General features: G+C 37.3%; 1 protein-coding gene across 1 annotated transcript in view; it reads right to left on the bottom strand.

Annotated features, from left to right (window-relative positions):
- The window catches only part of igf2bp3 (insulin-like growth factor 2 mRNA binding protein 3), a 95,607-nt gene extending 82,547 nt beyond the window's left edge, over window positions 1-13,060 (bottom strand). Inside the window, exons 1-2 of the mRNA XM_078421557.1 lie at window positions 12,369-13,060; window positions 11,316-11,376 (exon numbers count right to left, since the gene is read on the bottom strand). Coding sequence (XP_078277683.1) covers window positions 11,316-11,376; window positions 12,369-12,543 — 236 coding nt within the window. The 5' untranslated portion in view covers window positions 12,544-13,060. The remainder of the gene's footprint in view (window positions 1-11,315; window positions 11,377-12,368) is intronic.
- Between the last annotated feature and the right edge of the window lie 615 nt (window positions 13,061-13,675).

The following is a 13,675-nucleotide window of genomic DNA, read 5'->3' as shown; positions in this document are numbered from 1 at the left end:
CTATTGCTTGCATTATGAAAATAAAATCGTATTCTTTGGATAAGGGGTTTAAAGTAATTCAATTAAAAAAAGGAGTGGGCTGCATACATTTTGCAGAGACTTAAATATCACTAAAAAAATCATTAATTATCCCATTCTCCAAGTTCTCACCCACCTTAGATTTAAAATACTTTGGCAATTTAATGTTGAGCCTTTCTGTGCTGCGGTATTTAAAATTAAGAATTTCTCCAGTTCCTAAAAGGTACATGAATTTTCCTTTTAAAAGGAACCACATTTGACCATAACCTTACAACCTGATGTTAAAGTAGATGCAATGAATAACCCTATTTATCCATGTGCTTGTGAAAGCCTTAGGTTCACTATGTAACAGGATTTTTCTTTAATTTGAGCTACAGCTGTTTAGATAGTGTCACAATAGGTCTTAGTACAACTAGTTTAGCACGAAAGGAAAGAAATCAAAGTCCCCAATTCCAGTAGGTGACCTATTAAAGTGCATAATTGGACAAAATCAAGATCAGCTTTCAATCCTCCACTTCTTTATTTATCAGCAGTTAGATACGACAATGTGGGGATTACAGAGACATGGCTGCAGGAAGATCGGGACTGGGATTATTCAGGGTTATACGTCCTATAGAAGGGACAGGCAGGTGGGCAGAGGAGGTGGGTAGCTCTGTTGGTGAGGGATGAAATTCAGTCCCTTGCAAGGGGTGACATAGGGACTGACGATGTAGAGTCACTGTGGATAGAATTGAGGAATTGTAACGGTAAGAAGACACAAATGGGAGTTATCTACAGGCCCCCCAAACAGTAGCCTGGATATAGGGTGCAAGTTGCAGCAGGAGTTAAAATTGGCATGTAACAAAGGTAATGCCACTGTGGTTATGGGAGATTTCAATATGCAGGTAGACTGGGAAAATCAGGAAAGGATCCTAGTAGGAATGATGGTGGAACAGCAATGGCAGGAATTTCTGGGCATAATCCAGAAGATGCAGGATCATTTAATTCCAAAGAGGAAGAAAGATTCTAAAGGGAGTAAGAGGCAACTGTGGCTGACAAGGGAAGTTAGGGATGGAATCAAACTAAAAGAAACATAGCATAGAAACATAGTATAACATAGCAAAGAGTAGCAGGAGGCCAGAGGATTGGGAAACTTTCAAAGGACAACAGAAGGTAACAAAACGGGCAATATGGGGTGAAAAGATGAAATACGTGGGTAAACTGGCTAAGAATATAAAGAAGGATAGTAAATGCTTCTTTAGGTATGTTGAGAGAAAAAGATTAGTAAAGACAAATGTTGGTCCTTTGAAGGCAGAAACAGGTGAAATTATTATGGGGAACAAGGAAATGGCAGAAGAGTTGAACAGGTACTTTGGTTCAGTCTTCACTAAGGAAAACACAAACAATCTCCCAGATATACTAGAGGACAGGGGATCTGGGGAGACAGAGGAACTGAAAGAAATTTGCATTAGGTGAGAAATAGTATTGGGTAGACTGATGGGACTGAAGGCTGATAAATCCCCAGGTCCTGATGGTCTGCATACCAGTTTACTCAAGGAGGTGGCTCTAGAAATCATAGACACATTGGTGATCATTTTCCAATGTTCTATAGATTCAGGATCAGTTCCTGTGATTGGAGGGTAGCTAATGTTATCCCACTTTTCAAGAAAGGAGCAGGAGAGAAAAACAGGAAATTATAGACCAATTAGCCTGACATTAGTGGTGGGGAAGATGCTGGAGTCAATTATTAAAGAAGTAATAACAGTGCATTTAGATTGCAGTAAAAGGCTTGGTCCAAGTCAGCATGGATTTATGAAGGGGAAATCCTGCTTGACAAATCTTCTGGAATTTTTTTGTGGATGTGACAAGTAAAATGGATGCAGGAGAGCCAGTCGATGCAGTGTATCTGGACTTTCAGAAACCCTTTGATAATGTCCCACACAGGAGATTAGTGGGTAAAATTAGAGCACATGGTATTGGGGGTAGGGCATTGACATGGATAGAGAATTGGTTGGCAGACAGGAAACAAAGAGTAGCAATAAACGGGTCCCTGTCAGAATGGCAGGCATTGGTGACTGGAATGCCGCAAGGCTCGGTGCTGGGGCCACAACTATTTACAATATATATTAATGATTTAGATGGGTAGGAAGAAAAACTGCAGATGCTGGTTTAAATCGAAGGTAGACACAAAATACTGGAGTAACTCAGCGGGTCAGGCAGTGGGTCAGGGTCTGGAGAGAAGGAATGGGTGACGATTCGGGTCAAGACATCTGAAGAAGGGTCTTGACCTGAAACGTTACCCATTCCTTCTCTCCAGAGATGCTGCCTGACCCGCTGAGTTACTCCAGCATTTTGTGTCTACCTTTAATGATTTAGATGATGGAATTAAAGTAACACTAGCAAATTTGCAGATGACACATAGCTGGCTGGCAGCGTGAACTGCGAAGAAGATGCTAGGAGGTTGCAGGGTGACTTGGACAGGTTGAGTGAGTGGGTTGGCAGATGCAGTAATATGTAGATAAATTTGAGGTTATCCACTTTGGCGCTAAGAACAAGATTATTACCTCAATGGTGTCAGATTAGGAAAAAGTGTAACGAAACTTGGGTGTTCTTGTACACCAGTCACTGAAAGTAAACATGCAGGTAGAGCAGGCAGTGAAGAAAGGTAATGTCATGCTGACCTTCATAACAAGTATAGGAGTAAAGAGTCCTTCTGCAATTCTACAGGGCCCTGATGAGACCATATCTGGAGTATTGTGTGCAGTTTTGGTCTCCTAATTTGAGGAAGGACATCCTTGCCATTGAGGCAGTGCAGCGTAGGTTCATGAGGTTAATCCCCGGGATGGCGGGATTGTCATATGAGGAACGATTGGAAAGATTGGGCTTGTATTCACTGGAATTTAAAAGGATGAGAGGGGATCTTATAGAAACATATAAAATTATAAAGGGACTGGGCAAGCTAGATGCAGGAAAAATGTTCCCAATGTTGGGGGAGTCCAGAACCAGGGGCCACAGTCTAAGAATAAAGGGGAGGCCATTTAAAATTGAGATGAGAAAACGTTTTCACCCATAGAGTTGTGAATTTGTGGAATGTTCTCCCACAGGAGGCAGTGGAGGCCAATTCACTGGATGCATTTAAAAGAGAGTTAGATAGAGCTCATGGGGCTGGCGGAATCAAGGGGTATAGGGAAAAGGCAGGCACGGGTTACTGATTGTGGATGATTAGCCATGCTCACAATGAATGGTGGTGCTGGCTCGAAGAGTCAAATGGCCTCCTCCTGCACCTATTTTCTATGTTTCTATTTGTGCAAAGTAAATCCTGCTGCCAGTACAATCATACCCCAGTAATAAAACAAGCAAATCACCAGTTTCTGCACACAAATGTCAACAAAATTAAAGATATTAGGATGTAATGAGTAAGTTAAGATTGGATTACAATGTTCTCTCTCGCCCAATGAACAATTTTCAGCAGGACAAGCAGAGCACACTGAAGTGCTCAGGTATCAATAAAAATGCCAAATTGATAAATATTTGTCCCAACAAATTTAGTTTTTACCTGTCAATTTGTTTTTAAAAAACTGGCAAGAAATTTAGTAACTCAAATTCTATGCTATATTAAAATGATTAAGCTTTTAGGATAAATCACACATTTGACAAGGTGGAAGTTGTATGCTAAATTCTTTTTGGCTTCCCCAAAACTGATATCTGCACAACTTCTTATCAAAGTAATAATTATTCATCGAGAAAACATTCATTAGCTTCATTGTATTTCATTTCAGCTGCTTACTCTTTTTCCATCAATTGCAGCTGTTGCAATTAGTCACTTGTCCAGCAACTCAATAATAGTTTACACATTTCCTCAAAAACAGCTTTAAATCTGTAATGGTGACATAGAATTGGAGGAATACACAGGTGGTCATTGCAGAAAGGAAAAAAAATCTATTTGCATATAATTCAACACTTGGTCAAAGAGCAAGTCATTTTCATCATTAAAGACTAAAACATTTATTCTGACAAAATTGTCATGCAGTGTTTTTTTAAAAAGATTCCCCATTTGCAAAGCACAATACTTAAGAAAATCTATTAAAAAATGTAAACACATTATTTCAATACTGCCATTTGGGTTACTCAAGTGAATGATTAGCTAAAAAATGTAATCACTAATTTCTAAGTTTTATTTGAACTCTGAGGTTTCTCACTGCAAACAAAAGTTGCAATGAATAGAATGATTTCAAATAGTTACATTGCAGGAATTTACAGTTGTTTCAGTACATTATTTATTATTATGCTATGTTGCTACAAAGTGGAGATTACAATTCCACTAATATTGATAGAAAATTTGTAACAAAGCCTTAGTTTTGAAAACTGTAGGTGATACATTTAGGTTAAAATTTGCAATTGATCATTTATTCAAATGTTTTTAGAATAACCTGCAAGAAACAAAAAAATATTAAACTGGCTAACTTTTGAATACTAAAAGAAATGTACCCACAAATTAAATTTATACTCATTTATAACTGATGTGTGAGAGATGGTCTGTTTCTCTTTAGTGTTACTTCCCACTGTTTGAGTCAACTCCAATTAACTCCAATTCAAGACACAAATATTGTTTTTTTGCCTTACAGAAGAATAGTATGGAATTATGCTGTGAAATTAGATTCCTATAGTTTTTGACTTTTGATTTTAAGCAATGAAAGCTAGAAATTGAAATGCTGAAATAAATTACACATATTTATCAACTTTACATATTTTCTTTTAAGGTTAATGAAATGACACTCCCAATTCTGTATTTTGTGGAAACAAAAATTATTATAACCATATAACCATATAACAATTACAGCACGGAAACAGGCCCGTTCGGCCCTACCAGTCCACGCCGACCACTTTCTCTGACCTAGTCTCATCTACCTGCTCTCAGACCATAACCCTCCAATCCCCTCCCATCCATATACCTATCCAATTTACTCTTAAATAATAAAATCGAGCCTGCCTCCACCACTTCCACCGGAAGCTCATTCCACACAGCCACCACCCTCGGAGTAAAGAAGTTACCCCTCATGTTACCCCTAAACTTTTGTCCCTTAATTCTGAAGTTATGTCCCCTTGTTGGAATCTTCCCCACTCTCAAAGGGAAAAGCCTACCCACGTCAACTCTGTCCGTCCCTCTTAAAATTTTAAAAACCTCTATCAAGTCCCCCCTCAACCTTCTGAGGTTGTAGTAATTTCATTCACGAATGATAAATATATATGAACAGAATTTTCAAAGACAAATGTGACAAGTCATATCAAAATTGCTCTACATTTACAATTCTATTTCTCAATATTGAGATCACTGCAACCAAGATCCTTCCCTGATTTATGGAATTTAAGATAAGACGTTTCACTTTAATTTTAGAAATACCAACCCAATTATAACATTTCAAGTTAACTTGTTGAACAAATAAGTATGGCTTTGTGAGTTGGAAAGATTGAGGGAAGAAACAGTCAAACTTTCAAGAAGTCGAGAATTCTCAGTCTTGAGACAGCAACAAAATAAATGCAAGCAGAATTAAACAATTTGACAAGGGTTCTAACGACAATATCATGGTCAGATGTGAGATTTTTGCCATATACTATTAGATTCCATTAAATTATCACAAGGTATTTCATAAGGAATGTGCGATATATGTGATATTGCATTGGATCTAGTTATTAGTTCATACTGAAATAGATGTCCAATATACCATTTTATACCAATTACATCCAAATCAGATTTTGATTGGTTTAATATAATTCAATTTATTACATACAGCGATTCAAAGTTCAAGCTACATGAGGCAATTAGTCCATTCAACAATTCCCACACATGACTCTTATTCAAGTTCTACTACTTTAAAGTAGCTATTTTCAAAAACAGTACGAGATAAATGTGAACAGGTAAACAACCAGTAATTAGGCTTTTCAAATGGATTCAATTTACCTTAATTTCAGAAGGTAATCATTGATAGTTTTAGTTCCTAAATCAGAAAGTGAAAACTATCTGCATGCCATCCATAACTAATCCATTAAAATTGAGCCCAATTTTCTGTGCAGCTTTCCAGGCATATACAAAAGGAAGTTGCTCACAATTCAGTGGTGTTTGTATTTTCCCAAATAAGTCTACATGTCTACTTTTGAAACTGAATTATTTCTGCAACAATTAATGCAAGTATTAATGCAACAATTTTCTCAAACTTTCCAAAAAAGTGTAATTGCAGCCAATTACTCATTCCTACAGTACCACCAACACAACAGCAAATACTTTCAAGTTGAATTTTTAAAAACACTGCAGATCGTTTACATCTGCTGCCTGACAGAAGTTGATCAAAGACATGTTTGAACACAAGTAAATAAATTTGAAATTTAAAACTTACACCTGAAGTAGGTTTTGCAGATCTTTAAAACCAAATAAGGACAAGAGTAAAGTTAACAGTGAGAAAGTTGAGTGAATTAGCCATAGATTGAAAATTAAAGCATACCACCAGTCTTAGAATATAAATATGTCCAGAAGATCTGTTATGCAATTCAAGTCACTACACCGAACAAGCTTGTCAGATCATACTAGTCATTCTTTTTGTATTTAGCAAATTCCTGCTGGAAATAAATACCAGACCCAATACTTCAAACTTGTAGACCATTGTAGTTTTTTTTCTCCATATGTCTATAAAACCATTGACACATTCATAGAAATCAGATGATGTGCAGAAAACTATTTCCATGATTTTAACCGTCATACTTTCAAAAGCCTCACAGCTGTAGGAAGCCACAACACCCATCCAATGCAGTCTTACTCATCAAAAGCAGTCAGGCTGCCCAGTGCAATGGCTGCCCCTTTACTGACTGCAGCCAGAGGTCAAGAAGGAAATAACCCTAGACAGAATAAAGAACACCCACTTCACAGCCATTTCTCATTATCTTATAGGCACAGCAAATCAATTTGGGCCTCAGCCTCATTCAAGATGCACATGAAGGGAAGTGCTTTTTATAGTTTTAAAGGGCACTATAATTTTCCTCAAAAGAAAAAAGTGTTATTTAAACAGAATACTTACTTATGAAGTATAGAGTCAAAATTCTAACCCCAGGTAGAAAATTTCAGATCATCACCCACCCCTCCCCCCTCCCAGTCCACAACAAATAACAGCAGGCCGTTTGCATAATCAGATTGAGAGCATGTACAGTGTCCATCGTACACCAGCTGCTGTGATATCACAGCAAGACTACAGAATGCCACAACAAACATTAATGCAAGGGAGAGTTCAAACACAAGTATGAATAGAATCTCAGTCACAGTTGGGAATTCATTAAAAGGTAAATGATTATATTCATTATTTTTTTCAATTCATTCCCAGTAACAGCTGGTCCTAAGCAATGGGGAAAGAAAAACCACATAACTGACACATCGATTTGTTGTGCAGTTTGCGAATTAAAGGCAAATATTCAAACATATCAGGCCAAAGTCATCTTACCCATCCCCCATTACAAATCCCCACCCTTCTACCAAGCAAGTTTTAGCCATTCCTCCTCCAATTGCAGTGTGCAGTCTTTCATCCTTTTAACGCTTCACTAAGTGCTCTATGGCACCATATTCCCAACCTGCCTTTCACAGCAGGTACAAAGGTCGCTTTTGCAATGGTGGGCGTACCCACGTCAACTCTGAACGTTCCAACGCGAGCTGGAATGCAGTGACTGCTGGGCCCAAGAATTTCACTTTGAATAACAAATCAAACACACTTTGCCCCGATTGGTCCTCTGGCCTCAAACACAACTTTATGGCAACCCTAACTGACACCACCTCTTGACCTTTCTTTACGTGATGAGGATGTGGATTAGCAGTGCCCCTTACATTTGCCTCCCAAGCCTCGAGGCAAAATGAGAGAAGCTCCTTACTGCTCAACTGTGCACATCATGACACACAAAAAAAACTAGACAATTCAAACTAAATTTCCTAGCCTGAAAATGGGTATATGCAGCACTCTGGCATTTGAATAAATTTGCACATTGTGCATTGATGAAAACTGAGCAGGAAGACCAGAGTGAAATAGTTGCATATGTCATTTGTTAGTTTGTTATTCGCAAAGCAAGCTTTTTCCATTTGAAATCCCTACCATTTCTAACTATACCACACCACCTCTCCAAAAAGTTACATTTCAAATAAGGTATTATACAAAAAAACTAAAGAAGGCATGTTCACCAAATCCAGTCCTTCAGACCAAAGTGAATATTTGTGTAGGAAAGGCTTTATGTACAGCTCACAGAATTCACATACCAGCAAACTGGGTGGGCTTCTATACTGGTACATATGCAAGATTCCAAATACTGTAGAAGCAATGTTACTAAATGAAGCTAAGTAACTGATCAATCTTTTTCCGCACATTATAACACCCAAAATATTCAGCAGACTTGCATGCAAAAAAGTTTAAAGAAACCAAAATACACAAACTATTCCTATATGAAAAGTATTTTAGCAACAAACCCAAAAATGTTTTTAAAATTAAAAAAATTGGTTACAAATCTCTGAATCTACAGAATATCTAAAAAGCGATTTAAAAACTCCTATCTATTCAACATCACAATTGCTAAACTTAATTGAAAAGAAAATATTCTTTGAACCACAAAGGAACACTTATAAACTCAATTTTGTACTTATTGAAAAATGGTAGTATTTAAAAATCTAAATATAGCCCATTTATTTTATACACAAATTTGGCCACAGTAGGCAAATCTATCTACCCTTTCATTTCAAAATGGGTACTAACTCGTGGAAATAAACCACTTTCTGTCATTCATTGTTCCCATATTCACAGAACAAAGGCATTTTACACATTAATTTCAAACCATTTCCACGAGACTGTTTGAATTATTTAAACCCACTACAAGGTTTAGTCTAGAACACCAATGTTAGGATCAAGAATGTTACACCCTTTGCATTACATTTAATAAATGAGAATTTGCACTCATGAGAAACTATGGTGTTAACTCAAGATCCTCAAACCAAGATAGAGTGCCCCCTTCATTCCTCCACAGGGGACAAATTAAATTCATGCACTGGCCCCAGAACCAACAAAAAATTGTGTTTGAGTTTGTTTGCAAAAGAATACCAAGTTTTAACTCAAATTGAGCTATGCGGTTTTCTACAAATTTTGAAAACAAGTTCTTTTTTACTGAAAGACAAAGTTTTTTATTTCAACAATCTAAATTTCAATATGGAGAACACTAGTTATTATTTTGTAGCATTGACAGATGCAATATCAATTGTAGAATGAATATGTATATACAAGGGATCATCAATTAGTGTTAATATTAAAGTTCTCTTATCAAGTACTTGGTGAATCAAATAACAGGCATTTAAAGCAAAAAATTATCTTCAAAGATGACTTCTTTGGAGACTTCACATTGTAACCGTCAATGCGTTCAGAACTCAGATTGGTGTGGAACACAAAAGATATTTATGTCATATCTGATCAAATCCATTCCAATGGAATTTAGCACAAAAACAACAAAGCCATAACGTAATATAAAATTGAGCACATTGTGTTTGTTTTCAAATGTACAGTTCTAAATTGTAGAACGGTTATCCAGATTCAGTTTGTAAATATTTGTTTGCAACACAAACATTATACGGGTTTCTAAACCAGATATAAACAAAGGGACAAATTCACAAGCAAAGGGTAAAAAGTTGAACAGATTATAAACTTGTCAATTGATATTAGAGCATAATTTTTTAATATTAGAGTAAAAATTTTAAACAATCTTGCTACTACAATAGATGATTAAATAATCGTTTTAAAAATAAATGCAAATAGAATCTATGTTTTATAAGGAAAGCCTGAATAATAGCAATAATACTGAAAGTGAACTTGGTCCATATCTACGAGACTAATTTCTGTGCACAAAGAATGATGTACAAAACCATTGCTAAAATGGTGAATTATATAAAGTTTCAACTTTGAGTGAGAAGAAAACTAAGTTGCACTCACTTGTTCAGATACATGGAAAATCTGACCAGAATCAACTTTAATTTAGAACAGGTTGAAGTTATACAAAAAAACTTTAAATGAATAATTCAATAAATCAGTCTCATTTTTACATTCAGCCTTCAATGTTCAAGTTACATAATTTACATCACTTTTGCATTCAACCCACATGGACATAAAATGTTACTTCAAATTTCTACATGCTTTGCAATCAAATTGAAAATTTAGTCAAGCCTACTCAAAGTATTATATACCTAGGTCCTGAATCATGAATAGTGTAGATTTAAACTGTACACATATGGGTGGAGGAAATTCAACACATGTTATCCAAAAGTTCCTCCTGCAAAACATTTTTCACAATCTCCTTGGATCCATGAAAATATTTTCAGCAACTACCTCTTAGCATTCTATACAAATGATCAATTTATTTCGAACTAGAGTCCATGATCAAAAAGCAGTCAATTAATTTGAAAGCTGGAAAATGTTCTCAATTGATTCACATCTCAAATATGCATTCACTCTTGAGGCAGAAATACACAAATGCATGTATTCGGCTTGTGGGAAACATCATACTCTGGTCAAATTAATAAAACTTTAACTTGGAAACAAGAATCCCATCAAAAACTGAAGCTTTAGCATTTTATGTTGGCTAAAAATTCCAATAACAATTTTGATCATCAATGAACTTTTGATATCACTGCCCCAAAATATTATCCACTTTCTTGTAATGGTCAAAACTCTCAAGGAGATTTAAGAAAAATTAATGCTTAGTTCCAATTTTACTCTGTATAAACTCTAAACTGTATTTGGATAATCTCAGCTGCATTTTATGTTGATTACATTTACATACATGGGAACTATCTAGGAGTAAAACACGTTTACAATCCTTTTGAAATCGATTCAACTATTCGTGTATAATAAAGGAAACGTTTTAACTTTAATCGTCTTGGGTTTTTCCTCCCTTTGGTTGACAACTCCTCACGTGCAACACAACGTAAAACATTTCAGCATTTCCTGCTGACCCACAAGCTTAAAGTAATACGGCATTAGGTCCTACGGTTTTAGTAAATTTCCTTTAATCTCCCAAACAAAAATAAAAAGTATTTTAGTGAAACACTCGTGTAAATTAAGGAAATAAGATTATGAACAAAATGCATTACCAAAATACACAATAAATAAGCAAATTTTAAAAAGGCAATTGGATGTTATACAATAGGCGAACATATATGGTTTGGATCACATTTAGCTCGAAATAAACGGATGGAATAATAAAAGCGTTTTATTTTAAATTTGTATAGACAAGTTAGAATGAGCAAATCTCTTTACCTTTGTCGTTTAGGAACCGAGTGCTCCACTTCTATAGATTTTCCGTGCAACTCTACTTTACCTGCAGAAATAGACAAAATGCACGCGTTTACTAAACTACTGCGAATTCAACATATATTTTAAAAGTGACCAGCTGATTTATGTGCGTTTATTTTAGTGTATAGATATCAGCAACTTCCCAGGTAACGATGTTACAAATCTTTGAATGGGATGAACAGCTGGAATTCGAACACAGACGCAAAGAGTTAAACGCACTCTCAAAAGTGATGTAAACAAGTACATTAGGAAAAAGTCGTGGACTCAATTGTTATGTATTCTAATTTTCAGCCATGTTTCTAGTGGCCGAGTCCTAAAGGACACTTTTGGGACCCAGCATGGCCGACCAGAAACGAATTCGCGCTGTCACACTTAATGAACGAAAATAAACTTGATAGTTGGTAATTTCTGGGGCAATGGGATTTCATTTGTCGTCGTTTCCCCCCCCCCCTCCCCTCTAAAATTAAAATATAAAAACACAAGCGCACGCTCCCTTCCTGGGCGCGCATTGATTTGAATGATGCTTCGGAGCTGCCGCTAGGGTCGTTAAAGGCCTACAATACCATTACGAACCAACTTGCCCATTTTAAGTATTTATTTTTTTAAAGCCCATTAGTTTAATAAGTAAGCGACAAAGCATTCCGCACGGCATTGACCTTCGCTTAGTTTCTTGCTAGCCTTTACAATGCTGCAACATTTCATAAACAGCGGGGGGAAAATACCGCGTGCCGCTGTAAAAGGATGGAACAGATAATAATAATAATAATTTCGAGTTAAAAACTGAAGCAGGTAAAGTTTGCAATTTCTTCCGCTGATGCCCGAGCAAGGGCGGTTTACGCGCGTGTTCTGGAAAGAGTTATTTTTGAAGTGCTCAATAGCAACCATCCTCCTCTCCCCAGAGTTTCTGCTAAACCAGGACGCAAGCAGCTGTTTTAGGCCTCTCCACAAACAAGGTTTACAGCAAGTTGGCTTCGAAACACGAGGTTTCGTGGATACATTTGTGAAAAAACTGCTTACCTGACAGGGTATCAATAGCCTTCATAGCACAGTTATCATCTGGGCAATCGACAAACGCATAACCAGTCTTCACAAGGAATTGTCCAGTGAAGGGAATCTTCCATTCCTTGAACAGACTTTCCAAGTCCACAGTGGTCACGTTCTCGGTGAGATTCCCAATATAGAGCTTGTTCATGTTGCTAAAACTACAAAAAAGCGAAAGATATTTCCTTTATCTTCCCCTTTGGAGAAACAATCGGTCGAATTAAATACAAATGCGAAGAGGAGTCCTCAAAAGAAAAACTCAGAACAAATAGTAGTATTAACAGTCAAGGATGGCGGGCTGCGGAGAGAGGGAAAAAAACTATTTTTTTGTCTTTCCCCCAAAACCCCTTTCGAAAACAGGCTGTGAAAATGTCACACTACGTTACTATAAGCACCGCCTCTAAATAAAATGCTGCTCTAAAAATCCCTGAAAATTCCGACTGAATGAGCCACGTGGTCAAACTACACATCAACCTCTCACGTGAGGAATCCTAGCTATTCAATTATCCCCAGGAAGGGAGGGGTGCGGGGGAGGGTAACGTTAGAGGAAGCGGATAAATATCCCAATTGTGGAATAATATTTGTTGGATTGCTAATCGCGACGTTTTTCCTTTTTTGCGCCTTCTCATTCGTACGTAGCCGGACTCTTGGATCCTATCATGCGCCTTCAGCCTCGCTACCAATTGACCGAGTTTTTTTTCCCACCCTGCCTGCAGATTTCATTCATTGGTTTAAATCACTCTGCCATATACAAGAACGATGGCGCGAAAACTTCCCTGGCTGCCGTGCGCCCTTCGGTGTGGTGGTGGTGGTGGTTGAGCGAGAAATTGTTCTCGTCGATTGCCACGAGGAGGGGAGGGGGCTCATCTTTGGGAAGAGATTGGGGGGTGTTGTTTCCGCGGTGATCTGTGCATCGCGTGTCTCCCCTCCAAGCTGAATTTACTTACCCAGCTTTGAAAGGACATCACGTTCAGGAGATGCCCCGCGCGTCGCCACCAAAACTGAAACCTTGCAATGGCTGCTCTTTAATAAACGAGACGTAAATACTTTATATATTTAACGCTTTTTCTTTGTAATTGTGGGGTTTTTTTTAACTCCCATTTCCTTAGCTATCGGTTAGACCCACCAAGAAGATAATTGGAAGCGGTTTTGAAAGTGAACATAGTTTTTCTTTAATTTAAATCTGGGTGGTGCGCGATGGCTCCCACAAGACGTCGTTGCCGTTCTAAAATTGGATCTAGGTATCTTTGTCTTAAAGGGTCGTTGGTTGTAATATTTACGCA

The sequence above is a fragment of the Rhinoraja longicauda genome, chromosome 2 (assembly GCF_053455715.1).
Source record: "Rhinoraja longicauda isolate Sanriku21f chromosome 2, sRhiLon1.1, whole genome shotgun sequence".
NCBI classification, from domain to species: Eukaryota; Metazoa; Chordata; class Chondrichthyes; order Rajiformes; family Arhynchobatidae; genus Rhinoraja; species Rhinoraja longicauda.
The sequence above is the reverse complement of the archived record's forward strand: the minus strand, read 5'-3'. Positions and strand labels throughout refer to the sequence as shown.